This window comes from Lacerta agilis, chromosome 7, assembly GCF_009819535.1.
Source record: "Lacerta agilis isolate rLacAgi1 chromosome 7, rLacAgi1.pri, whole genome shotgun sequence".
NCBI lineage: Eukaryota > Metazoa > Chordata > Lepidosauria > Squamata > Lacertidae > Lacerta > Lacerta agilis.
The window spans coordinates 31022586-31050393 of NC_046318.1; the positions used below are offsets into that span (position 1 = coordinate 31022586).

At 41.5% G+C, this 27808-nt stretch overlaps 1 protein-coding gene across 3 annotated transcripts in view; it reads right to left on the bottom strand.

Annotated features, from left to right (window-relative positions):
* Positions 1-27808, bottom strand: part of NFATC1 (nuclear factor of activated T cells 1) — a 130473-nt gene that overhangs the window by 13612 nt on the left and 89053 nt on the right. For 2 of the 3 annotated variants that reach the window (XM_033154763.1, XM_033154762.1), the window contains exon 9: positions 22859-23539. In XM_033154763.1, coding sequence (XP_033010654.1) covers positions 22859-23539 — 681 coding nt within the window. The remainder of the gene's footprint in view (positions 1-22858; positions 23540-27808) is intronic. The other variant, XM_033154764.1, reaches the window with a different exon arrangement.

The window sequence follows — 27808 nt, forward strand, 5'->3', positions numbered from 1 at the left end:
GAGGCACAGGTCAATTCTGTATCCAGGGCAGCTGTCTTCCAGCTCCATCTGGTACGCAGGCTGAGACCCTACCTGCCCGCAGACTGTCTCGCCAGAGTGGTGCATGCTCTCCCACTTGGACTACTGCAATGCGCTCTACATGGGGCTACCTTCGAAGGTGATCCTGAAACTACAACTAATCCAGAATGTGGCAGCTAGACTGGTGACTGGGAGTGGCTGCCAAGACCATATAACAAGACTGGTGACTGGGAGTGGCTGCCAAGACCATATAACACAGGTCCTGAAAGACCTACATTGGCTCCCAGTACGTTTCCGGGCACAATTCAAAGTGTTGGTGCAGACCTTTAAAGCCCTAAACGGCCTCGGCCCAGTATACCTGAAGGAGCGTCTCCATCCCCACCATTCTGCCCGGATACTGAGGTCCAGCGCCGAGGGCCTTCTGGCGGTTCCCTCACTGCGAGAAGCAAAGCTACAGGGAACCAGGCAGGGGGCCTTCTCAGTAGTGGCACCCGCCCTGTGGAATGCCCTCCCATCAGATGTCAATGAGATAAACAACTACCTGACATTTAGAAGACATCTGAAAGCAGTCCTGTTTAGGCAAGTTTTTAATGTGTGACATTTTAATGTATTTTTAATCTTTGTTGGAAGCCACCCAGAGTGGCAGGGGAAGCCCAGTCAGATAGGCGGGGTATAAATAAATAAATAAATAAAAAAATTAAAAAAATTATTATTATTATTATTAAGCAAACCCCACTGAACACACTAGGACTTACTTCTGAGTAAGCATGAATAGGAATGCACTATTAAGTGTGCAAGGATTTCTAAATGTTGTATAAATGCTTTGGGAGGGGGCAGTTTTCAGGAGAGAAATAATGGGTGGATGGCTGCACAAGCTTTATTCCACCTGCCAGTTTCTCCTTGCAACTTGTCTTCACTCTTTTCAAGAGAGTTCTAGACATGCATTTGCTATCCCAGGAGAAGTGGCATCCTCAGAATATGTCGCTTTTGCCTCAAACCTTCCCTATCCTATTCCCCAAATCCCTAATTTCTTCAAATATACACTCTTGCTTGTAAAGTTGTTTCCACTGAAACCACTTGAGAGTTTCATCCACGAGAACAGGAAGCTTATTCCACTGCATCAATGACTTAGTGCCCTGATCAAAGGAAGTAATAGTCCGCCTTGGTCAGACCATATCTGGCACCACAATTTAGGGAGGATACTGACAAGATGGAACATGGAAGGTAACCAAGATGATTAAGGGTCTGGAAACCAAGCCTTATGAGCAGTGTTTGAAACTCCCAATGTTCTAGTCACATTTTGTGACAGGGAATTTCATTAGTGTGAGCAGTAGATTTCAGACTAAAATTGCAGAGTCGAAGGAAAGGAGGAGCTTTTTCTGCCTCCCCACTTCCAGCTACTCTCTGAAGACTGGAGAAGAGACCCTCTTAAGAATATTAGGGGGGTGGGCAGGGGAAGGACTAGACCATGTGAAAAACGAACATAATATTTTAGCTGCAGTTCATTCATTTTCAGCTCTGTATTCTTGTTATAAAAAAGTGTGCCTCGACATTCCACCCATAACTTAGGTTTGAGGTGCCATTTAACTCCTAGCTTCCATATTGCTGTTTCTAACACTGCTTAGGAAGAACAGTTGAGAGTACTGGGTATGTTTATCTGGTAAAGAGGAGACTGAGAGGAGATATCACAGCCATCTTCAAATATTGAATGGGCTGTCACATGGAGAGTGGAGCAAGCTTGTCTTCTCCTGCTCCAGAGTCTAGGACCCAAACAAATGACTTCAAGAAATGAGATTACAACATCAGGAATAACTGTCCAACAGTAAGAGCTGTTCAACAGTGAAGCAGACTCCTATGAGAGGTGGTGGACTCTCCTTCCTTGGAGGTCTTTAATTAGAGGTTGGGTAGCCATCTGTCATGTATGAATCTAGTATAATATATGCAACACATTGGTGGCACACAATAATCTCCAAGTCAATTATACATTCTTAATCATATATTAGTCATCAAAATTCTGAGAAAAATTTATGAAGTCTTATACAAAAGCCACAAGGACTTATAACCTGACAAATCTGAAAACAGACTGTTGATATCTAATTACAATGTGTTTCCCCCCCCAAAAAAGTTTGATACTATCTAAATATCTAATTCTAGTATGTCTTCCAGATGTTAAACTCAGTCTTTAGATTTCCTTTAAATAAATTCCTGAAGATATCAACAAAGGTAAGTTCACTGTGGTTTCCAAAAGCATGAGGTGTTGATGATATTACAAACAGACGTTAATAAAGATGAAGATACAGGGTGCTGGCGTTTTCCACCTGTTTCGCCCAGGCAATCCTGTACTTTAGGAGGCTGTTATTCGCCCCCAATGGGGCCCTTTGATTGGGGCTTGCAGATAGCACACTCCCGTGAAAGATTACGGGCTTCTTCAGTGGTTCTCAAAACTTGGATACATATACAAATTCATGAAGAAAACTTTTTCTTGGCTTAAGCTGAAGAACTGGGTCTGTCTTGTATGATCTAGTTGAGATTCCTAGGTGACCCTCAGGGGCCCTTCAAACTTTACAATTTATGGTTTTATTAAAAAAAATAAGTGTATGGTGGCACCTACAGTTTGCATAGGAGTACAGTATAGGATGCTTCAATGTGAATATGGCATGAGTAATTCTTTCTTCTTGCCTGCTTCTGAATAATCAATATGCCAGCAGGCACTCTCATCCTGATATAAACTGTTTTGATAGCAGAATTTAAACACAAACATTTCTTAGAATTGCGCAATGTTTAAATAATTCAAACATGTTGTGGTTGAAATAAAACCAGATGGCTTTATCTGGGTATAAACTCCCCATAATGTCTCATAATGAATAGTTCACAAAATATCAGCCTTTAAAATGCATTAAACTTTGATTTATTTTTTGTTAATGGCTATTACTATGGTCTTCTTATGGCCTCTACACTTACTCAAACAACCCTTTTAACTTGGTACTTAAGGCTGTAGGTTTCAGATTATTCCAGTCCTTACAGTTACTGATGCTCATACTTGTAATTACATAAAATCAATTAGAGAGCGTACATGTCTGGTCCGTTGATTTGATTTGATAGCAACTAATGCTCCAGCAATGTGTAATTATAAGAAACCTAATGACCTCTCTCTACCGAATGAAACTATCATTACATCTAATATTCTTTGATGAATTACTCATTATGTACAATGTTGAGAAATATTCTGTAATGACTAATATTTTTTTAATCAGTACCAAAATTTAGTCTTATTTGTGTTCACAACCAGCTGATGCCTAGAATTCTCCTGCCTCATTGATGACCCAGGTACTGTTAAATACAAATGTCCCAATTAAACATTTGCTTGTAATCGGGAGAGACAGATCCATGCATTTTTTTTAAGTAACAAAGAGCAGAAACAGTGACGTGGGTGTGTATTCTGATATCTCACACAACTAGCCATGATAACTACTATCTCCCACCAAGAAATAAACTAACCAGTTAGCTGAATGATATGAATTGGTCAGGGACTCACAATTTTCCACCCCATAGAAAGCCACATACATCACATAATGATGGTGACAGAAGTTCATTGCTATTTGGCTGAGGAAAGATTAATGTGTGGTGGGAAATGGAGGAATATGTGCATGAAGTGTACAGAAAAGCTGAGCTCTGCTGTACAACCCCTCGCTATAGGCCAAGGGAAGGCACCCCCACCTTCTGAATTTTGCGAATACATACCTGTTTTCTTGGGAGAAACCATCTTCTTCTCAAACTGTGGAGAGTTTATAGATTAGCTTCCCAGCCTGAGAGCCACATGTTAATACCCAAGTCCAGGCTCTCATAGTGATCTGTTGAAGAAGACTAGGCAGAATGCCTTGAAAGTGAGAGCTGTAGAGCATCCATTTTTTTACTAGAACTGCTTAAACACTTTGCATGTACTACTTGCTTCTCCTCTCAGAAGAGATGCTACTCCCAGGACCAGCAGTTCGGTGAATCTAGGGCAGGGATAGTCAATGTGGCACCCTCCAGATGTTCTGAGACTATGACTTCCATCAGGCCCAGACTTCACGGTCAATGGTCTGGGGTGATGGGAGTTGTAGTCCAACAACATCTACAGGGTATCACATTAACTACCCCTGATCTAGGGGTAGTGGTTAATATGGTCCAACTGAAGGGGCAAATAAGGCTCCACAACCAATAGGCCCCAATCAGATTATTCCTTTCTCTTCTTCCTTGGCAGGTGAGCGAACCCAATTGTCAGAATTTTCACTGTGGGAAACAAGGAAGATTATTCTTTTTTTTTTTTAATTAAGCCCACTAGAATGACTCAGAACATTCTGCATTGTACTTTCAAAGCAATCAATAGCAATCTGCCTGTACGATCATTTTCTGTTTTCTCTTAAATTTCCTGAGAAAACACCTCACCATATCGGTATTTGGAAAGTTACGATGTGTCATCCTGGCTTGGGTTGTGATTTTGCAGTACATAAGAAAAAAGATTCTCTGAAATTTAGCTGTGCTCTTTGTTCAACTGCTAGGCAGTTTAAATAATAAAAGAACTGTAATAATCCTGAGCATTCAGCAGCACATTTTGCACACAAAACCTGTAGCAGACAAAACAGGCCGCCTGAATTAAAGCCACAATGCTGATTTCCTTTGGTATCGGAAAGCAAAACCACTTGCAACCTGCATATGCAGGAGTCAAGGGGTTGCCTCCAATTAAGTTTTACTCAGAACAGAGACAGTGAAATTAATGGGCCGAGGTTAGCCATGTTCATTATTTTCAATGGGTCTTCTCTGTGGAAGAGTAGCATTTGCTACATAGCATATGATCTACTTTATTGTTGCACACTGGAGGCCTTATTCTGCAAAGAATAGTTTTTTGTCTGAGTGTGTGGAGTATGTGTCTATTTTCTTAGGTTTCTGGTTCTTCAGCATACATCAGCTACACATTTTCAAGGCTTCTCCATAACCGTGAAGGCTCCAGTCGTGTTGTGGCTCTTTGCAGCTCCATATACGCATGGGGGAGGGGGAAGGAGGTGCACAGCTCAAAACAGCTAAACAGGCAGCATCACTGAACAGCTAAACAGGCAGCCCTGTTTTAAATTTTAAAATGATGACTTCCCAGTAGCACAATTCGTAGCAGCCTCCAGAAACCTCTCTAGCATGTCTCCCCTGCACATGATCCTGGGTTTGTAGGACTGTAGTCTTGAAGAAAGCAATTAAAGGCACGAGTACTTGAAAATGATAGGGGTCCTAGACTAGTTGTCCCTTTTATATTTCATGGCTAATCTGGCCCTGCCTAAAAACAGTTAACATGATTTGTTTAGAAGCTCTGATGAAACATTGTGCATCCTGAGTTTTTTTCTTTGGACAGGTAGAAGTAGGAGCCTCTCTCACTTCACCACACCTTTTCTAAAGCAGCATTGCACAAATGATTATCTTGGGTAGCTTCCGTCTACACACATTTCTGAAATACTTTCATTCCAACCTGTTTTGGAAGGAAGTTTTAAGAAGAATGGAAACCTGGCATTTAACTCAGCTGGGAAGAAGTGGTTTCTCCCACTTCAGTGAGAAAGGGAAAAGGCTTATAAAAAGAACACAGAATGTTACAGCTAAGCATGGAGATGGAAGATAAGAAAAGTTGAGAGAGAAAGAATCTCAGGCAATTACCTGTTTTTGAGTGCAGGCTGAGTCACTTTCACTTGCCCTTATTTTATCCAAACATGTAAATATTTTTAACAGCCAGATGGAAATTTTAAATCATTCTTTAAAAAATGTGGACTGCCCTGATTTTTTTCTTAAACCTAATGGGCGGGAATTTTGCCGGCCAAAATCTAGACAAATCGTAGTTCTGGATTGCGGAAGAGAAGATACCAACCTTCTCCCACAAGACTTTAACCTCCCGTTTGCCACAGAACTTAATCTATGCAGGGACCTCTCCTTCTGCCAAAAGGAAATAACTTTCCTGCACAGGGCGTCTGGGAATACCAGAAAACAATCTTAAATCCATAAAGTAATTGTAGTGTAGTTTTACTGAGTTGTTCAGTTCGGTTCGGGAGTTTATTACAATGTCAACAAATGTTTAATTTGTTTTAAAGTTTAGGTTATTTAAATCTGAGTGATATATGGTAGTTTACAGCTTGCTGGCAACTGCTACTGTGGGGGGGGGGGAAATGAAAGTGCATATAAAGGCAGTTCTACGTTTTGACATTATAAAGCAGGGAGCAGAGCCAAAAGCAGCAACTAGCACAGCTTTCCCTGTGCTGGCCAGCTTTAGGGGCTGCTCGCTTTTTGACATCAGTCGCTGTGGGATGCATTTCTCTGCTCTTAACCAATCTCATCTGGAGAGCATAATTAAAAAAATAAACGTCTTAATATGTAATTTCTCTCCCCCAAACATTTACAGATGTTAACCAAGGAGTCAGTCCATACAGTGTCCATTAATTTTGGGAGACTGGGGGCAAGCTTAGGCAAGCAATGTGGGGTTAGTTCGTGTGTGTGTGTGTGTGTGTGTGTGTGTGAGAGAGAGAGAGAGAGAGAGAGAGAGAGAGAGAATTGTGCTCTTCATTGCTGGTGGCTGACTCCCTCTTTATCAGCTCTGAGATGGATTCTAGGACCTTATTTTGAAATAAGCAACTATTTAATATATGAGAGGGGAGGGGAATCTGAAATTGATATACTATATGTATGTATAATGTCTGTGGTTTTTTGTTTTTTTAAAGAAAACATTGGCTACTTTAAAAAACGTACAGCTAATTGCTATATTTTCCTGAATGTTTTATGTGCTTCAGCCCTCCTAAACATTGCTGGAGAAAACAGATAAGGCAGCATCCTATTCTCCTGACTTCAAACCAAGAAATAACAGAATGCCGTTTTTAGTTTCACTGAGTTTGCTCTCTATTTTCTGTTGGCCTCCTTGGCCAAATACTTTTTTCCTCCCCCTTCCCCCCCCCCTTCCAGGTGCTGCTAAAAGCATTTATAGAAACGCAGTGAACAAACCTTGGAGGCGATGTACTTTTATGCGTACATTGGGCATGAGAAAACGATAGCATTAAACGGAGTGGCTTTATAGAAGGCCCTGTCCCTGGGGAAATTTAAGAAAAGGGGGGGGGGGGGCTTTCCTCAGCTGGCTGAAAACTGTGTACGCAGACGTCTCTGCTTGTGCTGGCTGCACACGTGTCAGTCCCACTTCTGCAATGTTAACTGAAGTGGAACTTTTTTCTCAGCGCCAAGTACTTCATGATTTACACAGCCGTATCAAATATCTCTGGAGTACCCTGCAAGAAGGTGATGGCTAAAACCTCAGTTCTGACATTTGCAGCCCAGACACAGTTGTCTGATTGAGGGCCTCTCTCTCTCTCTCTCTCTCTCTGGCTTTCGTTGGAGCCAGAGCCTTGAGTAAACCAGAGGAATTTCTCGATTTTTCTGAGGGCCGTGAGTGCTAAGTGTTTTCCGGTACCCGCTTCCTGCCATATCTAAAACAACAGCAGCTGCAAGAGCCTGATAGAGAAGCATCCCAGGGCACAAATTTTCATGAATCGGGTGGGAAAGAAGAAAAGGGGGGGGGGAGGGTGAAAGAAGACATTTATTCTGGAAGCTGATAACAGAGGCATACATACGGCATCAGATTTGTGCTTGCCGAAGATAGCCCTCTAGGCTGAGGGCAGTGAAGTTAGAAGCAAACCCAGCCCTCTGTTGTGACCATGGGAATAACAAGTTTCCACGCTGGTTAGGATAACAGAGGGAGCCACTGTGCACTGGTCCTATTGTACTGAGTATCAAACTTTGATTAGCTAATGTCTCCAAAGGACAGATAAGGAAGGAGAAGTGACTCAGACGCTAAGGCTTTCATGTCCTTTCTTTACCATGACTGTGGGTGTTTGAGGAAAAAAAAAGGTGGGGGGAGGAGGTTGCATATTTCCAATAAGGAAACAATAAGGAAAAAGGCACAGCTGCCTAGGAGAAACATATTACAGAACTCAGAAAGATTTCGAATAAATAGCACGTAGTTTCATGGAATAATTGGAAGATTTTTAAACAATATTATTGTTGACATTTTCTAGGCCACTGATTTCCAGATTGTAGGGAAGAGCCCACCAGAGGTTGCTGGCAAAGACCTCGAGGCTGAGTTGTCAGGCTGATGGGGAGATCGCTCTGCTGCTGACAGTGATTCATAGCGACTCAAATTGCAATGTGTTTGTACCAAATACATGGCATGGCTGCATTTGGAATACTACATACAGTACAGTGGTCTCCACCTTTTAAAAAGGATGTTGAAGAGCTGGAAAGATTCAGAACAGACAACGCGCAACTAATTTATAGAATTAGCTGCCAGAAGAGGTGGCAATTGCCAGGAGCCTAATGGCTTTAAAAGAAGACCAGAGCCAACTTCAGAGAGGATACGCCTATCAATGTCGGCTAGTGTTCTCCAGGTTCAGGTAATATCCACACCATACATTTAAAGCACTGTTACGGCACCTTAACATTCAGGGCTTCCACAAAAGAATCATGGGAACTTTAGCTTGTTCAGAGTGCTTAGAGTGCTTGGAAGCCCCTCTGGGCTTCAAGTCCCATGATGCTCCACCAGGGATCTTAGTTCCTTAGGGAGGGGATCAAAACTGAGAGAAGAGGATCTACTGCGGCTGTCTTGTATAAGGGCTCCTCAAACCTGCATTGGAAGTCTGATAGGAACAGTAACTGACTGGTTCTCTGTTTTCTTTTTGGGGAGCTGACTCTACCCTCTGACAAATGTGGGCCTAAATAAAATGAACTCTCACGAACAGGATCCATACCAAGCAACCTACCCAAAGACCCAGTGGGGAAAATGGCATGGGACAGAACTGGACTCCGAGAAGCAAAAAGCACACTGATTAGAACATTGAAAAAAGCTTCTATGGGCAAGTCATGTATATTTGCAGTGCTGCATCACAGTCTATCACTGATGTATCATTGCTCGTTTTCTGATACTCACTGACAAGTTTTAAAAGAAGGCTCCAGGTAACAGCAAAGGAAGCTGGCAGTCATGCTTCACTTGTTGGAGCAGGAAACAGGATGGTAAGTTTCCGCTTACATTTCTGCCCAAAGGTTTGGCCTCAACTAGATTTATGTATATTGCAAAAAGGGGAAAAAAGAAAAGAACTGCACAGTGTTGGATGCAATCCTGAGTCTAAGTTGCATTTCTGTAGCTCTAATATACTGAAGCAGGAAATGGAATGAAAACCCACTCTAGCAAAACCCTGTTTTGCATTTCCACTTAAAAGTTCATCACATTCATTCAGTTTCTGGGTTTGAGCCATATTTTGCAGGAATGGCACACAAAGGAGGACATTTCCCAATCCTTAATTATTTCTCACATAGTAGAACTATAGATCTCAGAATGACAAAAGGTTAGAATATTTTTTTATGTTTCTTGATCTTATAAGCTCATTTATCTCACATATACCACTAGAGTGAATGGTTATGAGTTATGCCAGGCAGCTTTCTTTTTAAATATATATACACAAAATGTTTTAAATGCAGCACTGTAGTAATTTTGGTCTGGAGGTACTTCGTAGTCTGAAAACTCCTTGCTGCAGGTGTTTTCCCCAATTAAAGTTAAATATAGCTTTAAAAACCTTTCGGGTGGTTATGTTCTCTGCTTTCAGTTTCTTTTGTATTAGCCTGGGTTCCACGCACCACAACCCCATTATGAAAAAATGAGCATTAGAGGCATACACCAGATAGCAATCTACAAAATGCAGCAAAATATTCATTGCTATAATATGTTGACACATATTCATTAATTAGGTTTTTCTTTAAGCATCTTCTCCAACAGTCCCTTCCAGCAATCCATTAAGCAAGCCACAAGTCTCACGTGAGCCACTTCTTGGATCTAGCCCAGGAATTTGGAAGCAGTTTATTAGTACTTCTTAAATCATTTCCATTAACTAGTCTTAAAACTCATGTTGGCATTTAATACGGGCTTTCCTATAAAGAACAGGACAACGAGGTCCTCCTCCAAGGGTCTTCTGGCAGTTCCCTTACAGTGAGAAGTGAAGTTACAGGGAGCCAATCAGAGAGCATTATCAGCAGTGGCGCCTTCCATGTGGAACGCCCTTCCATCAGATGTCAAGGAGATAAAGAATAGCACAACTTTTAGAAGACAGCTGAAGGCAGCCCTGTATCGGGAAGTTATTAATGTTTGACACTGTGTTTTTTTATGTGCTTTAAGCTGCACAGAGTGGCTGGAGAAACCCAGCCAGATGGGCAGGGTAGAGATATTATCATTATCATTACCATCTAATTATAATAAAATGTTCTGGGCCAATTGAGGCTTAGACATATATACCCATCATGACTAACTAGCGTCCCCTACACACTACTACGGGAGCAATCCTAAGTATAGTATGTGTAGTTTATATCGGCTTAAAATAAGCTGGTGTAAAGTATGCCAGATCCAAACTCGGTTCGGGAGCAGGGCTACTGCCAGGCTAAGCCTGGTGTAGGGAAAAACAAGCCTTTCAAATAGAGTTTTATATATACCATTCTAAGTTCCGACAGATTGCCAGCTTACATGACCATGATTGCAGCCTCAGGAAGGAATAGTCAAGGAGAAAGGAGGGTGAAAAAATATCAGTCAAGGCCCAGGGTCAGCAGAGCCTGGATTTACAGTGTAGTTAGGCAAATGTCCTGTACTTCTTGTAATGTGAGGAAAATGTCCTGCATCTGGTTGGCCATTGTGAGAACAGGATGCAGGACTACACAGGCCATTGACCTGATGCAGCAGGAGGTTCTTGCTTTCTCAGGAGCTGAAGCACCCTTGTTTTATTCTCAGAACAACCCTGTGATATAGTGGGTGAATACATGAACCAGAGTCTCCCTGGCCCCGGTTTTTAGGTCTAACCACTATATTACACTATATCTCAATCTTTGCAAATGCTATTTTTCTTTCTCTTCATTTGTAAGAAAAATAGTCAAGATCAACATAAATTCAAATATTACAACTGTAAAGAAACTTGTGAACATTTGGGAAAACTGGAGAAGCAGAAACATAGCGCACTCCGAGTCACTGACTGCGGCTCCTTATATCCATTTCTCATAATAAGCCGGCAATCTGTTCTGTGGTTGAGCTTGTAACCAGTCTTACGTATAAATGAAAGTGGTAACAGCTCCACACGTCACTATATCCCTACAGACTTATCCACTTTGTGAAAGATGACTATCTGGTCTTTTTGACTTTGCATTGAGATCCAGTTGCAATACCTACTGGTATTATTATTCTTATAACCCTGAGCCATCTGATGCTATTCCCAAACCTCACTTCTATTATGAAAACACTTGTAAGCTTTCCTGAATTACATATAATGCTTGGAAAATCCTTCGCAGTCTGTTCCCTGTGATCTCTGCATTTCTGGAGAGCGCAGACCTGAACCTCAATTGATGTAAACTGGCGGTGGAGGTGGGGAGCTGTTATACAAGCAATAACAGCTCTTCTGGCTTTGGGGATGAGGTGAGGATGCAGCCTAAACATACCTGTTTTCAGACAAACTTTGCAGCTGCCACACAAAGCCCTACTTTCTAGCAGTCACTGCACCAATCTGGAGTTGGAGAGGTTTGGGGAAACTCCAAAAGGCAGGGCTTTCAGGACATACTGCCAATGACCTCTTAAGCATATAAAAAGAGTTTTGCTGGGTCAGACCAAAGGCCTATCTAGTACAATGTTCTCACAGTGGCCAGCTAAATGCCCATGGGAAGCCCACAAGCGGGACAGGAGAGCAATAGTACTCTCCCATCTATCATCCTCAGCAAGTGGTATTCAAAGACACGCTGCCTCTAGCGCTGGAGGTATAACACAGGCACCATGACTAGTAGTATCCTCCATGAATTTGCCTAACCAACTTTTAGAGCCATGCCAGTTGGTGGCCATCACTACATCTTGGCCGTGGTGGACCTTGGAGTCTCAAATTTTTTTGGGACAAAGTAATAATAAAAAATAAACAAGAATAAAAATGTGCACCCCACCACTGAGACCATTCTATTGTAACTATCCAAACTCCCAAAATTTCAACACTTCTTGCGATAGTTTGACCCCTTTCCATTTTAACAAACACCCTCCATATCTCCTCAAAATCGTTTCTCCTGCATATTCCCTGTTTTACCTGAATGGCACATTAATTTATCATTAATATCCCACACCTCTTTATACCATTCTTCCATTTTATATTCTACTTGCCCCTTCCACTTCCTAGCTATAACAATTCATGCAGCTGTCAATAAATTTGTGAGCAAGTCCTTCAGAGCCCGTGAACCTTCCACCCCAGCATAAATTGATAATAATTGATAATAATGCTACCTCTGGACTTTTCGTCAGCTTTAACCCAGTGATTTCTGTTGTGTCCTTAAACACATTTTAGTGGTGCCCCTCTATCTTTTGCACTCCATTCTGAATCATAGTTGCAGCCAGGCATGCCAACTCTAGGGGGCCGGAGGCAACTTGGCACATTCAATATTTGCTTTAATGGGGCTGGCCCCTCTCAATCTTCAGGCGACCCCACGCATGCCGCAGGTTCAGTGGCCAGTTCCTCCAGAACGCTCGGCCTCCTGCGTCGTGCAACACATGCCAACCCCCAGCCCCCATCTTGGGGGCGACCCAGCACCTCTGGTTGCAGTGTCCCAGCAATAACTCTGAGGCTCCGTGTCCAGTGCAACTGAACCAGCCATGCTCCCCTAAATCCACCTCTGATCTTGTGGCAGCAAATAACATGGCTCAACTGTGCAAGTACTTCCTTTTTTCTATCCAGAATCTCCCAGTATTCAGCTTCATCTGATGACTTAGGGCAGGCATTTTGGGGGCCTAATTCGGCTCCCCGACTGGTTTTATCCAGCCCCTGTGGCAGTTTATTTATTGGGGTCAAGCTCAACAAGTTTGGTCAGCTCTCATGCATGTTCACTTCATCAAATCTGGCCCTCTTTGAAGAAAGATTGGGCACCCCTGACTTAGAGCTTTAGTGTTATGAAAGAGGAGGGGGAATGTCTCTCTAGCCACATCCTGTATACCTGCATACATCTCTGTTGTGCCTCCCCTTACTCACATTCTCCTATCTCCCCTACCCAATGACCCTGCCCCCCAAATATTGCATCCTTTGCTGGTAGGGGAGTTGCACGAGCCCCTTGACCACTTTGGTTGTCCTTTCCTGAATCTTTTCTAGTTCTACAACATCCTTTTTTGAGGGATGGTAACTGGAACTGTACATAGTATTCACAGAGCTGTGCAGGCTGAATCTCCTTCCCATCCCAGACCTCTCCTGAGGATCTTGCAGCACTGAGCAAATCTGCTGAGTGTTTCAGGAAAGCACTATCATGGGAGGGATCATAGCTCAGTGGTAGAGCACATGATTTGCAAGCTGACGGTTCCAAATTCAACCCCTGAAATCTCAAGTTTTAAAAAGATCAAATAAAACGGTCTCTTCCTGGGACCCTAGAAAACTGCTTAAAATCAGAGGATGCAATATGGGATGGACTAGGGGTGGTTGGATCTGCCAATTTCACTTCCTTTCCCACCTCATTTTCCCAATCTTAAGTTCAGTTCTTCACATTTCCACGAGCGTTTGAGGTTTTGCCCTTTTTCGTTTATTAAGATCCCCATGAAAAATTTCATTTGAATTTCTCCTAATATATATGCAAACACTTTTGCAAGCTATTTTCCCATGTATATATTAACATACTGCTGGGTAGAGGAACTGAATTACAACATTCAGAGAAGTTCAAATTTCAAATGATGGCTGCATTTTGGTCCTCCTAATGTTTTGAAAAGTGCAAATCAGGGAGGCTTGTTTTTAAACGAAAACTGAAAAAAAATTCTTCCCTGTCCCTAGTATAAGCTCCAGCAGATAATGTTTATTTTGATGTGCCGGAAAATCCTAAAAATGCCATGCAAATAAAGAGGACTGTTGCACTGTAATGAGCACAAATAGTCTCCAGGACACATTTCGTTGTTAACAATGCTTTTTATATCATTATTAATAATCAACCTTCATAGAGTATATTGAACACACTAAATTGATTCATACACATTATCATTTGAAATGTGATACATGCTCCCTTCATGTCAAGTGAACACATTTCAAATTAATAAGAGTGTTGGCTACAATAGTTTTTCAAGATTACGAAGATTGATAGTCTGAAACAGTTCTTAATACATAGTCCAGACACTGTAAAGTGAGAACGATGTCAAGCATGCAGTGTAGTCTAAGATTAGGTTATGGAACAGCACAAAGATAAAACTCATATTACCGTAATTAGCAATGGTAGAGAAATTAAACGTAGCATTGTGTTTTCCATTAAAAAAGAAAAGGGGGGAAACAGATGATTAGATGGGAAAATGGCTCAGTTACTGTGCTGAATGTTACTGTGCTGAATATTCTGAAACTATATTTCGGAGCTATTACCCTGGAGTACTGCTTTAGAAATGTTTCTTTGCCTGGTCTCACATTTCTTAGAAATGCTACCCAATAAATATTTGCAGAATATTCAGAAAGATCACTGAATGCATTTTATAGGTACATACTAGCATTACCACACAGCATGTGTCAAGTAATTGAGAAGAAATGTTCTCAGCAGTATTTATACTAGGAATATAAAAAGGTGCTAGTCCCTCCCACACCAAATTAACATTGATTGACAAAAATATGTTAAGACGGTAAATCAGCAATGCTGTACAGCAGTTGTGGGCAGAACTCTGGCTAGTTGGGTGCATTTCTTCTAGGATCCCAAGGTCTACCATCAACCAGAGCCAAAAATGCATATAATGGGGTAAAGTGTGCAAAAGAAATGCATATATAGTAAAAAAAATAACAAACAAACATCCTGTATTTTAGGGGAAATCACTTTGCAAAAATGTGTACATTAGGCAAAACAGATTACAAAAATGGTGAATTTTCAGGAGGCCCCTTCAAAAATAATAATTGCGAACTGAAATGTGGAGAGGTGAATTTAGGAACTTAATTTTTGGATTCACCCATCTCTACCTGTCACAAATGGTGTCAGATCACACCATCCCCTAGCACACTACTCTTGGTATATTTGAGCTGTTTTTGGCTTCAGCAAATCCTGCACGTTCCTATATAAATATGGCTCCTGCACATCACAGACCATGCTATCTGTGCATTGTAAGTTACTTTTCAGCAAAGCATTCCATTTCTGCTACCTCTATTTCCAGTTTTTTGCTTTGCCCTTCCAGATTCATTGTCCTTCTCAACTTCAATCTGGCTATTTGTCAGCTTTTATCTGCCTTCTCAGTTGTCTCCTCCTGCCTGGGTTCCTCTGACCACCTGGGTGTCTCCCACATCCCCTGCAGCTGTACACAGCTCCACAGACCACCTTCCTGGACTCAGCCACTGCCAGAACATATTTTACAGATTTGCCTATTACCTAGCGATTGTTTGCATTGGGCCCTAATCCAAAACAGATTACACACACTCCAACATTTCTCTGTTGAAAATAGGGACTTCCTATTCCATAGTAATACTAATAATTTTATTATTTATACCCCACCCGTCTCACTGGGTTTCCCCAACCACTCTGGGCAGCTTCCAACATGTATTAAAACATAATACAGTAAAACATGAAACATGAAAGAACTTCCCTACACAGAGCTACCTTCAGGTGTCATCTAAAGGCTGAACAGTTACTTATCTCCTTGGCTCAGGTGGTCGCATAACTCCATACTCTCCGATGAAAATAGTGGTGTTCTACCATACCCTCCCAGTTTGCTGATGAAAATTGGGACATCCTAGGGGATGCGGGTGGCACTGTGGGTTAAACCAAAGAGCCTAGGGCTTGCTGATCAGAAGGTTGGCGGTTCAAATCCCGCAACGGGGTGAGCTCCAACCTAGCAGTTCAAAAGCACATCAAAGTGCAAGTAGATAAATAAGTACCGCTCTGGTGGGAATGTCAACGGCGTTTCCGTGTGCTGCCCTGGTTCACCAGAAGCGGCTTAGTCATGCTGGCCACATGAACCAGAAGCTGTACGCCGCCTCCCTCAGCCAATAAAGCAAGATGAGCACCGCAACCCCAGAGTCGTCCGCGACTGGACCTAATGGTCAGGGGTCCCTTTACCTTTACCTTTAAGGCAAAGCAAGACATTCCAGGATCAAATCAGAAACCAGGATGGCTTCTGTAAATCTGGGACTGTCCCTGGAAAATAGGGACACTTGGAGGGTCTGAGATTACCAGCCCTGAACCAGAAGAAACTAACTCTCTAGCCCACAGGTTTCAGAATGGCTAAAGACATCAACGTGTCAGCTACTTCATAGCACTGTAAAAGTGTTCTTGAACCTAAGAACCTATCTTTCCTTTCACTCAGGGCAGTGCCCAGCCAGGATGTCCTGATCTGTTCTTCATAAAACAGTATGCCACTATGACTACTTTCCCTCACTACATTTGCAAAACTTATGCAACAGTCAGGAATGGCCAAAATCCTGATGAAAGAGACAACTGGCCCCACCTTGGCTTTAGGCCTAATTTTGAAAGAAAGAAAAATTCTCCAGAAGCATTTTTTGCAAAGACAGGCCAGGTCATTAGAGTAACAAGAGTTTAAGCAGCTCCCACAGTGGCTGTGGATTGATCTGCCAACACTACACAGCTCTCGGGTGACGCTCCCCAGAAATATTTCAAGCTAATATCATATTCCAGTGATGAATGCGAGCATCTGAACAATACTTTCTCGGGACAGAAGGCTCTGCTTCTGCACAATGTAAATTTTCTTTGGCACCAGCCCAGGCTTATGAGCAAACAAATGTTACTAAAACTTATGCATAGCAGGGCCTTATCCACCGAGCAAAATTGCAGTTGTTGTTGGTTTTTAAAAAAGTCCTTCCTATTTGGAATGTTGTCGTGAAAGGAAACGAGTGGCTTGAAATGTGGAAGTGACTCTCGTTGGTCTTTCCATTTGTTTGAACAAGACAAATTTGGGCTAAAAAACAGAGCTGGCACTTAATGTCATGAGGCTGAGCACATTCACTTAATTAAAATGTTTAGTGCAAAAGGGTTCTACAGGGCTGCAAGTTGCAGCACACTTATTCCTATCTTTCTCTACTAACATGTGTGGTGTGCTTACCCCGTAAGAACACCTGCCCCAGCATCCTCCTGAAGTTACACATTGCAAGAGACAATAATGGCAGACACGCAACACTTAGGACCAGTTTGTCCATTGACAAAAGTCTTCGCATTGTGGAACTTTGCAGGCCGTAGTTTGAAAACCATTGCCTTAGAGTTGATGTCAAAGAGAGCCTTTTCTAACTTAGCATGCTCACCTTTTATTTCTAAGCCTTCTTCTCGGGTGCTTCCTGTATCCACCGACAATATCATTATCCAGTCTACTGAGCAGGTACAAATCCTTGGCATTACCTTAGATGCTCCTTTGCTCCCTATATTGAATGCTATCAATTTATGTAACTTCTTTCTGTATAACATTGTGAAAAACTCCTCCTCTCCTCTCTCTCTCTCTCTCTCTCTCTCTCTCTCTCTCCAGTTAAAACTCTGGTTCATCTCTCTGGATGGGATGGAGATGGAGATGGGCAAATTATATTCTGACCAGATAAACCAATGAATATACAAAACATGTTATATAACATACGACCATAAAATTTAATGAAAATTGGAATACCATTGATACAGCACCATACCCCCCCCCCAAGGGAGACCCAGGAGAACTGAGAGATTGGAAGTAACTTCACCACCTTCAAGGTGTAGGGGAGAGGGGGAGAGAGACATAGAGAACCTTCACAAAGCTGGTAGCTGAAGCAAAAAAAGGAAATCTTAATATTGTGACCTGACCCATTGCGGTTTCATTTAATGGTCCACCACTCAAATGTAGACATTTGGGTACATTAAAGGTTTGACCCTGATGAATTATTTGAGTTCTATATTTTCCTCTCCTACCCATCACGTCTAACCTTCATCTCCAATGTTAGCGACCCAGCATGTTTCAACACAGTAGTATGTACGCTTTCAATCATCATTATAAATGAGGAGGGGTCCTCAACCCAGGCACTCAGCCAGATTTACTAAAACTTTCCACGAGGAAAGCCTTTTGTTTTCCCCTCCAGAGCTGCTAGACTAGGCCAAGAGAGAGGAAGAGAGGGAGGGGAAGAGAGGAGAGGGAGGGCATTATGGGGAGCTTGAAATCTACTCTGGTGTGTTGACAGTATTACTGGGCTTTGCAGCGTACCTGCATGTTGTTCTAATGACATCTGGACTACTGGAAATCAGTGAGCACACTCAGAAGTTTTTAAAAGGCATAATTGTGGCAGCAGCAGACTAAACTTAATGCCTCGAGAGCCAATCACTTTAATCACAAAGCTGAGGTGCATGAAAAAGGATACATTTCAACGCAAGAATAATTCTGTCTGGTATAGTTCCTGTTCAAATAAACTATATGACCAAATCATGTGCATTTCAAATTTATATATAAATTTGAAATACATATAACACCCCCGCCCTTCCCGAACATATGGTGTAGAGGCAACCGAATTTAATATATGCTGCATAGGAGAAATATGGACACGTCAGACATCTAACAGTTCGACAGAGTAAGCAATTCATGGGAAGGACATTAGCAATAGCTCATATTACCTCCATAAGTTACAGCTTTTACTGCAAAAGTTATTTTTAAGAGACACCTTTAAAATGGCTGGTTAGGCTGCAGCTTTCAATAACACTTTGCCTGTGGTTTTACCTTTTTTTACATACTTACGCGAGAGTTTAATACTCCCAATTTATCTTTTATTTTTTTAAGAAGGCCATTGAAATGTAAGCATTCATGGGCGAAGTGCTATAAAACTCACAGCTGTACAGAGACAATTACAAGGGGCAGAAGCTGAATGGCACTGGGGCAGGGGAGCTGATGAGGTGCTTTTGATGCCTTCTGTCAGCCATATATCAAAAATCCAGGCACCTCTTTGTTTATCATCTCCCTCTCTCTTTCTCTGCACCCACCCACCCAGACAGACATACAACCTAATGGGTGGGGTATCTGTGGCTCTCCGTTTGATGTTGGATGACAACTCCCATTATACCTGCCCATTGTCCCTTTCTGTTGGGGCTGTTGGGAGCTGGAGTTGAACCACACAGGAGGCCCATAGGTTCCCCATCCCTCTTACAGATAAGACCAGGCACCCCCAAACTCGGCACTCCAGATGTTTTGGGACTACAACTCCCATCATCCCTAGCTAACAGGACCAGTGGTCAGGGATGATGGAAATTGTAGTCCCAAAACATCTGGAGGGCCGAGTTTGGGGGTGCTTGGATAAGACCATGGGTAGGCAAACTAAGGCCCGGGGGCTGGATCCAGCCTAATCACTGGACATTTCGGGAATGTGTGCTTTTATTTAAAATGCATCTCTGGGTTATTTGTGGGGCATAGGAATTCATTCATTCCCCCCTCCCCCCCAAAAAATATAGTCCGGCCCCCCACAAGGTCTGAAGGATAGTGGACAGGCCCCCTGTTGAAAAAGTTTGCTGACCCCTGGATAAGACCATCCAATCAAACCTTCAATTATAAAGAAGGGGGGGATACGCAGTACAATGAGAAAAACAGCAACAAGCATTTTAGTTCCCAGATTCCATTTCCCAAATTTCTTTCAGGTAACTCTGACTTCAGAGACAAATATGACACTCAGTTTGTACTTAGGTGCTGTGGGCGGGAAAGTTAATGCCTTTTGTCCTTGATGGGAATCAGACCAATGGGCTATTGTAACAGGGCCTTCTCAGCAGTGGCCATGCAATTATGGAATTTATTTCCTATTAACATCAGGCAGACCCCACCTCTTTGAACCAGGCCTTGGAGACACATTTCTTCACTATAACTTTTAATGCAGGGTCATAAATAGTGGTTGCTTATTGGATGGTGGCCAAGCTTTATTATTGTCTCTTTGCTGGTTTTCACTTTATTATTGTTGTCGGTTGCATATTTAAAATGAGCTTTATGAGTTGGATTTATATTGTAAACATGTTGTAAGCTGCTTTGTGGAGGACATCACAGAAAGCCAATCATAAATCCCTTAGATAATTAAATAATGTTCCTCGGGTAAAGGAATATTGTGGGGAGATGATCATCAGTGCTTAAACCAATGATTTTCAGCACACATTCTTAGAAGCAACTTCCACTGGCTTCATAGATCTTACTTAAAGTATGTGCATTTTAGGTAACTTTTTTTAACGGTTTTGTTTGATGAGATTGTTTCCCATTAAGAATCAGAGATATCATTCAAATGATCATACCTTGGCTTAGTTATGTCAAGATGTGTATGAATCTTTCACATAAACATGCAACCTCTTTAGTTCTTACTCTGCTGTGAGAAATGTTTAAACCAGGAAGTCTTGACTAAACCAGTGATGCCCATTTTGGTATGAATTGGTTACCAGCTCCCAAACAAGCCAAGATATTACACCAACCTCAAACCATATTTTTAATACGCTGGCTTGATTTAAAGTATAAGCATGGTTTCTAGGGGTTGTGTCCAGTGAAGTAATTGCATGAGGAGAAAAATCTCTGCTCACATGACATAACTTCCCCTCCTTCCCCTCCATCTGTGTGCTGAAGCAGATTCGGGGTATGTGTAGGGGGCACACAGTGGGCAGGAGAAGGAGAAGTTCTGTTGCGCAAGACTGTTGGATTCAACTCCTGGTTCGGACATGATGCAAATCTATGGCTTATTCAAGGTTTCCTGATTTAATTGCAGCTCACACGGAATAATCTGAGTCATTTATTATTATTTTTAATTCATAGGCTGTCTTTTAGGCAAACCTATGAGTTGTTCATCCAAAGTTTAGATGGAAATAAGCCAACATTAGTTAAAAGTTAATATGTTTTTTTAAAAAAAGTTTAGAACATAAATGCCTCTGGTTTGAAAAGCTATTGTAACTTGGTTGCTGGTTTTTTCCTTCAAAACATTATTTGTTATCAGTGTATTCAATGAAACACTGACTAATAATATCTCTTAGTATAGAAAAGTTGGACCATCGGTTACTTTCCAGGAGTTTCTTCCTGTTGGTGCTGACTGTCACTCACAAAGATAACATTTCTTGATAACCCCCGTTAATTTCTTTGATGTTTTTAATGGTAGGAAATAACTTCACAATTGAATGGCATTTGCTGTAGGAAATGACCTTCCTTTGATACTGAAAATGACCAATTTGACTTTGCAAATTAGGAACAGTTAGAGAGTTTGCACATACTTTGCAAGGCACAAATTTTATTGAAAGGTGACATTCTGCTAGTGGCCCAAGAGCTGCCAGCTTCAAGTGCAAGTGTGGTTGAAAGTCAACCACAGGGAATACTCTGCCTGAAGGAGAAATGTTCTACAAACTTTGAGCCATTTTAGAAATATCTTACAGAAGACAAGTGGTGTGGATTCTATATGGATGTGCATAATTTTCACATATCTAAAAGTGTCTCACTTTGGTGCAATTTTATAATTTGATTAAATGCCATCTAAAAAAAGAGAGAGAGCCAATCTTCTGGCGGAAGATTCCAGAAAGAGTGCCATTTTGCTGCTTTTAATATCACCATTTGAAAATAAAATTAGCAAAGGAGAATGTTGTTTTTGAAGGAAGGAATGCATTAAAAAGTGTAAGGTAATCCTCAGAAACCTTGATATAAAAACATGCAAACCCAAGAGTTTACTTAGGATTTTCCCTTTTGATTAAATTAATTGCATGCAATTAATACTTATCAATGTAAAATTCGCATTGCCTGCATGAGTGCCATATTAATTCCATGGTGGAGAAGTTTGTATTAGTCATAGAGTATTTTTGATTTAGTCAGTTACTTTTGGATTCCCCCCTCCCCCCGATCTGTAATGTATCTGAACAGGTTGCTACATAACCAGATAACATAATATTGCTCAAGCTTAAAAACTCAGGGCTTTTAATCAGAATTCAGGAGGAGAATTAACAAAATACTTCATTAAAAAAATAAAATAAAATGTCATTGCTTTGCCCCACAAGACAATCATATCCATAGTTTAACGGTAAGTGGAACAATTACTTAAAAAAAAAAAAAACGGGATCTGTTCAAAGGTCTTTCTATACCATGGTGCATTTATATAACCTTTTGTGTCACTGAAGTGGGCCTCATTAATTAAATAAGGCGCAAGTTCATATGAACTACCAGGGCTATAAACACCACATCGGCATTCAGTGAGTTAATAAAATTCCAGATTTTGCCCTTTATCGCTATATAGGAATAAATCTCTTGGAGTTTGACAAACTCATTGTAGCATTTTAACACTTCACTGGTGCATGCAGTGTGTGTATTAGCCAGCTACACATTTACAACAGAAAGTAAGGAAACTGGAGAAGTCACTGGCGAAGCCGCCTTAATGTCAGATGTCGAAGAGTGAAAGTCACAATTTGATTTATAATTTGGACTTTCTTAGCTGAAACAGAGCAGTTTCATCACTTAATTCCAGATAGCAGGCCTGCGCATTTCAACCTGCAGGATATGACAGGCAGTGGATCAATTCCAAATCAGCTCTCAGTGCCATTCTGCAAGCCACTGGCATCGATATAAGCCAAGACCATATGGTTAAGATTATTGCAATGTAGCTGTTGGACATGCGGATACTTTGGTAATGACTAACAGCATTTAAACATTTAGATTATGCGCTTTCATTATTGCTGGTGACATTAAAGAAATCTTTCCCATCCAGTTGTCACTCGAGCAAAATTCGGCCACACTCCGCAAAGCTGTTAACGGGCAGCTTCCCCCATCAGAATGCTCCAGGAGGTTAAAAGAACTCAATGGCACATCAAAATGGCTGAACATAAACCTCTACATCTGCAGGAGACTTACCATCATCCAGGTATAACTGGTCCAATTCCTCACGTTCTCGCTTGATCGTTACAGGAATAGGGGCCAAATTATGATTACTGTCCTCATGCAACTCGGGCAACGGCAGTGGCTGATTTGCTGGAGATTCATTTCTTTGAACATTCGGCAGTTGCTGCTGACCCATTACGGATGAGCGAGTTGGACTGCAGGACTGCAAATAGGTTGGCTCTTGGGTTACAGATGGAACTGGAGAGGAGGGACTGTTGGGATAGAGTGTTTGTTGGTAACCAAGGGAACAGCTACTGCTCAGATGTTGACTCACCTGCGGCTGCAGCATGATGTGAGATGACTGATCTGGAGAGCTTGGATGCACAACTATAGACCTTGGCACTTCCTGTATGGCGGGGACACCTCCAACCGTCTGCTGAAGTCCTAGGTGGCTGTGGCCTGGGTTGGTGATGCACTTGTAAGCAGGAGAGGAAAGATCATGCAGCTTAGGACTTGAGCTGGGAGACGATGACATCACAGCATTTCTCTGCTGACAGGAAGTGAAGCCAGTCACAAGGCACGAGCCAGGATCAGGAGGCATCATGATCTGCTGGCTGTAGTATGGCTTGGAGAGAGGGCTTAATCCTTGGTTCCTTGGTCCACAGGTTTGAGCAGGCTCATAGTCGTCAGTGGGTTCTGTTTTTATAACTGGAACTGTTGAAAGAAAAAGAAAGTGCTTTAAATAAACACGGAGTTGCACATTGGTATGATCAAGTTGGCTTGTGGCTAGGATACCCTTTGCAAAAACAAACAACGTCTTGAATAAGACTCTGTGTGTCCTTTGCCTGGTTCTCCCACCCCATAAAAAATATGAATGAGTCATCCGCACAAGAAAGTCACAGCTGGTTCTAATATTGAAAAAGACTATTTTCTTTGGACTCTCCTCCAGCTCTAATGTGCTATAAAAATCTATTTGCAAATAGCCGTGCTGCAGTAGAAGCTCTGGACCCAAGGGCTCTATGGATTTGTAGTAATCAAAGGAAATTTTTTAACTTGGATGTACTACCACATGTCTACTGCTACTGATGGCCCATTTGATAGATGTCTGCACAATGGGTAAATTCAAGCATGGGGATTCAGAAAAGGGGCTTCCAGAGTTCACCAAAACAAAACTTCAGGAAGAACGGCATGCTTATGAAAAATGATGCATTTAATCATAAAGCTTTTTTCTTGAACAAGCTAGAATCTGACTTTTCTTTTTTAAAGCAAATACAGTGGAACAGGGTCTACATATCATTTTTATAGCCCACTGAAGAGCACACCAATATATATATGGTATGCAAGGAGCATCCAGATCACGGCTTACTTGATTCAGAAATATAGAAACAATCCTTTAAAGCCCTTGTCTACATTCTACTATGCAAAAACAGGCTACCTTCTACTTGCTCCGTGGGGCAACAGGTCCTCCCACCACCACACCTTGTGGATGTACTTGCTAATCAAGTAGAAGTCACAGTTTCTAAAAAAAATGCTGGGGAGAGAAGGCTGAAGGGCTTATTAAAACGATGCATACAAAAATGTTCATTTTAGGAAAACTTTGCACCAAAATGCAGGTAATTTTGTGATGACTTTTTTTTTTTAAATGCAGAAATGTGGTGATCAGGAAACTGAGCAAAACCAAAATTATCAGATTCACCAACCTTTAGACATAGCATCAGCCAAAATTACATTAGAACCTAATTTCTGCAGCAATGCTAGCTATAAATAAGTGATGTCTCCATATGATGACATCACAGCAGTTGGATAAAGACAATGAGCCCCTGTGTGGACACAAATGTGGTACGGGTCATTTAAGTTATATAAACTGAAATGAAGGCTCTGAATGAGTAAGATAGTAGCACATTGGTTGTGGGGTTTTTTATGAATTTGCAAAGGTCAGTTTGCTGTGATATATTAGAATCCAGAGTTTCTAACATTTATCTATTTTGGTTTGTGGCTATTACAATAAGTAAGAAATATGGCACATACTACAAAATACAAGGCATTCAGCTGCCATTCTTCTAATTAATTGGGTGACAGCTGTTAAACAACAACCAAAGGTTCTGTGTTGTATTAAAGCCTAGTTAGATTATTGTAATCAGAACTGTTTTAGGCAACATAATCAGTTGTGCATGCTGCAGTAAACCAGTTTGTTGAGACGTAAGATGTCACAGCAGATTGTCTGGTCTTCCTATAAAGAGCCACACAAATGCATAACGAGACTTTATTCGCTCTGACGTATGTACTTCCATGGCTCATATCTACACAACGTGTTATCCTGTTGGATTATTCTACTAAAAACTCAATATTAAATATAATTATATTTCCAAGTAATTCAAATTACTCAGTGATGTTGCAATTCTCTTCTATTTCCAAATAATTCCATTATTCAGTGCTTTACAATTGCCGTTAAAATGTTTGGCTGTTCAACAAACACCAAAAGAGACAGGACACTGTCAAACCATGGGCATTCAAGTTCTTCCAGAGGAAAACCCCGGGGCCTCCGATTTGCTTATGTGGAACTAATGATGCTAGAACATGTATTTCCTATCATAATACATTAAGCATGCAATTCTGAAAGAGGTAAACTGAGTCCAAATTTGTCTTTACTTCTAAAGAAGATTCTTGGACACAAGCAACACATTACAGCCCCCACCCCCACAGCAACAAAAACACAATGTGTTACTTTGACCACGTCTTCATGGTTTACCAAATGCAAGTTTTATTGGTTTGAGAACACTGGGATGGGATGGAGCCAAGGCTGAATGAAGCACAGAGAAGCGACTGCCCGTTACACTTTGGGGAACCAAAGTTTCCATTGGGTGAGTGTTATAAAGAAAAGAGAGGAAGTGGAAGGGATGAATCTGATTAAGATCCAGAAAACAAGGATATTCCAGTTAGCAAGATTTTGCTGGGAGGGGGTTCATATGCCTTTAACAGCTGCATGATAAATTGGACTTTAGCAGGTGAAGCTATTCCCATCACTGCATCTCTATGCCAGAAAATTGTTTGTCTGCTGAATCCATGCTTGCCATACAGCTGTTGAGACTAACTAGTTCTGATTATATGCTTAGGGCGAACTGCATGCTGTCCTGTGATCCAGCATGCAATTTACTGCCTGATCCAAAGGAAGCAAAAGATTACCACAAATGCATGTGTGGATGTGTGCGTATGCTGAAAAACAGAAAAAAATACAATGAAATGCAAAATGAATGTGAATGCCAGAAGAGGCTACAAATGCTAAACCAATAAATACTGTTATTAAAGAAGATTCCTGTACATCCACAAGGTATCTGTGAAGTGATATGATAACTGCAATCTCTGGAATGCTGTCAAGCAAATCCCACAAATCCTCCATTGTTAGAGAAAGTGGCATAAATCCATTAGGGAGATTTGGTTCATGTAGTTAAAATCTTGAGTCAAAAGGAAATGTCAGACTACCCTCCAGTTTCAACTATGCAGTTTTACTCATGAAGCCACACTGTAGAACATTCAGGGTTCTTTAGCAGGTTGTCGAGATCGGTGCTAAAACCACTGGATAACACATGTACTCTCCATCTGCAGCAAAATCCCAGTTACAAATGTAGGGAGGTATCCAACGAAGTTATACTTAAGAGTAAAAAAAGTTAAAAGGACCCCTGACCATTAGGTCCAGTTGCGGACGACTCTGGGGTTGCGGTGCTCATCTCGCTTTATTGGCCGAGGGAGCCAGCGTACAGCTTCCGGGTCATGTGGCCAGCATGACAAAGCTGCTTCTGGCGAACCAGAGCAGCGCACGGAAACGCCGTTTACCTTCCCGCCAGAGTAGTACCTATTTATCTACTTGCACTTGGAGGTGCTTTCGAGCTGCTAGGTTGGCAGGAGATACTTAAGAGTAGATGCACTGAAATCAATGAACTTAAATTAGTCACCACTAAAGCAAGTCCAGTTATTTCAGTGGGCCTACTTGTAGGATTCAGCTGGACACAACCCCAACTACTTTACTATTGTTTTTAACTGTCTTTAATCAGTGTTACAAACCAATAATCCACAAACATTTCCACCACTGCAGATTAACTACATAATTGAAAATATATGATAAAACTGACAGGATTGCAAACAATATATCCCGACTTAAGAGCTACCCTGTTCTCACCACTGCAGTTTGTAGACTAACTTGTCAACAAGATTCTGTTGCTTTTAGAAAAAAACTAATGGCATGATCTGATTTAATCAACAACAACTGTATAGTGACTAGTTCTATGTCAGAATTTTTAAATGTTTGATTCTTAATGTGAAAGTTGCAATGGAGGGCAGGGGTCAACCTTTTCAGGCATTCATAGCAATTGTTTCCCAGATTTGCTGTTGCTTTGGCACGTGCACACACACACACAGTTGAAAGTGTTCGATTTCAGCCAATCCGGGAATCATGGTATGACTGGGACAACTACATGGTATCACATAATAAATAAGTTGGGCTTTGTGATACTGCCAATGCAGTTGGAGTTTGGTATTTGGGCTGTTTTGGATAGGACTACACTTTCCCCTAAGGACTGTGTTTGCTGATTTTGGCTTCCTGGTCCAGCTCTGCTCCTGGGTGTCCAGGTGGCATCTACAGCAAGGAGTGCTTTTAATCCATTTGAGCTTGTATGCCAGCTACAAACTGGGGAAAGAAAATATTGCTGCTTATAGCTACCAAGTTATAATATGCTTTATATGTGGCTGCCTCTGAAACACTTTTGGAAGTTGTAGCTAGTCCAGAATGTGTCGGATAGATTATTAACCCAGACCTGCCTCTTTGATCATATTACATCTGTGTTCAAAGTCTCGCATGGACTTCCATCTGCTTTCTAGACAAAATATGAATTGTTGGTGCTTAGCTTTAAAACCCTGCATGGTCGAGGTGCAGAGTATTTGAAAGATGGCCTTCTCTCAGATGAACCTGTCCACGCTGCAGTCGTCACT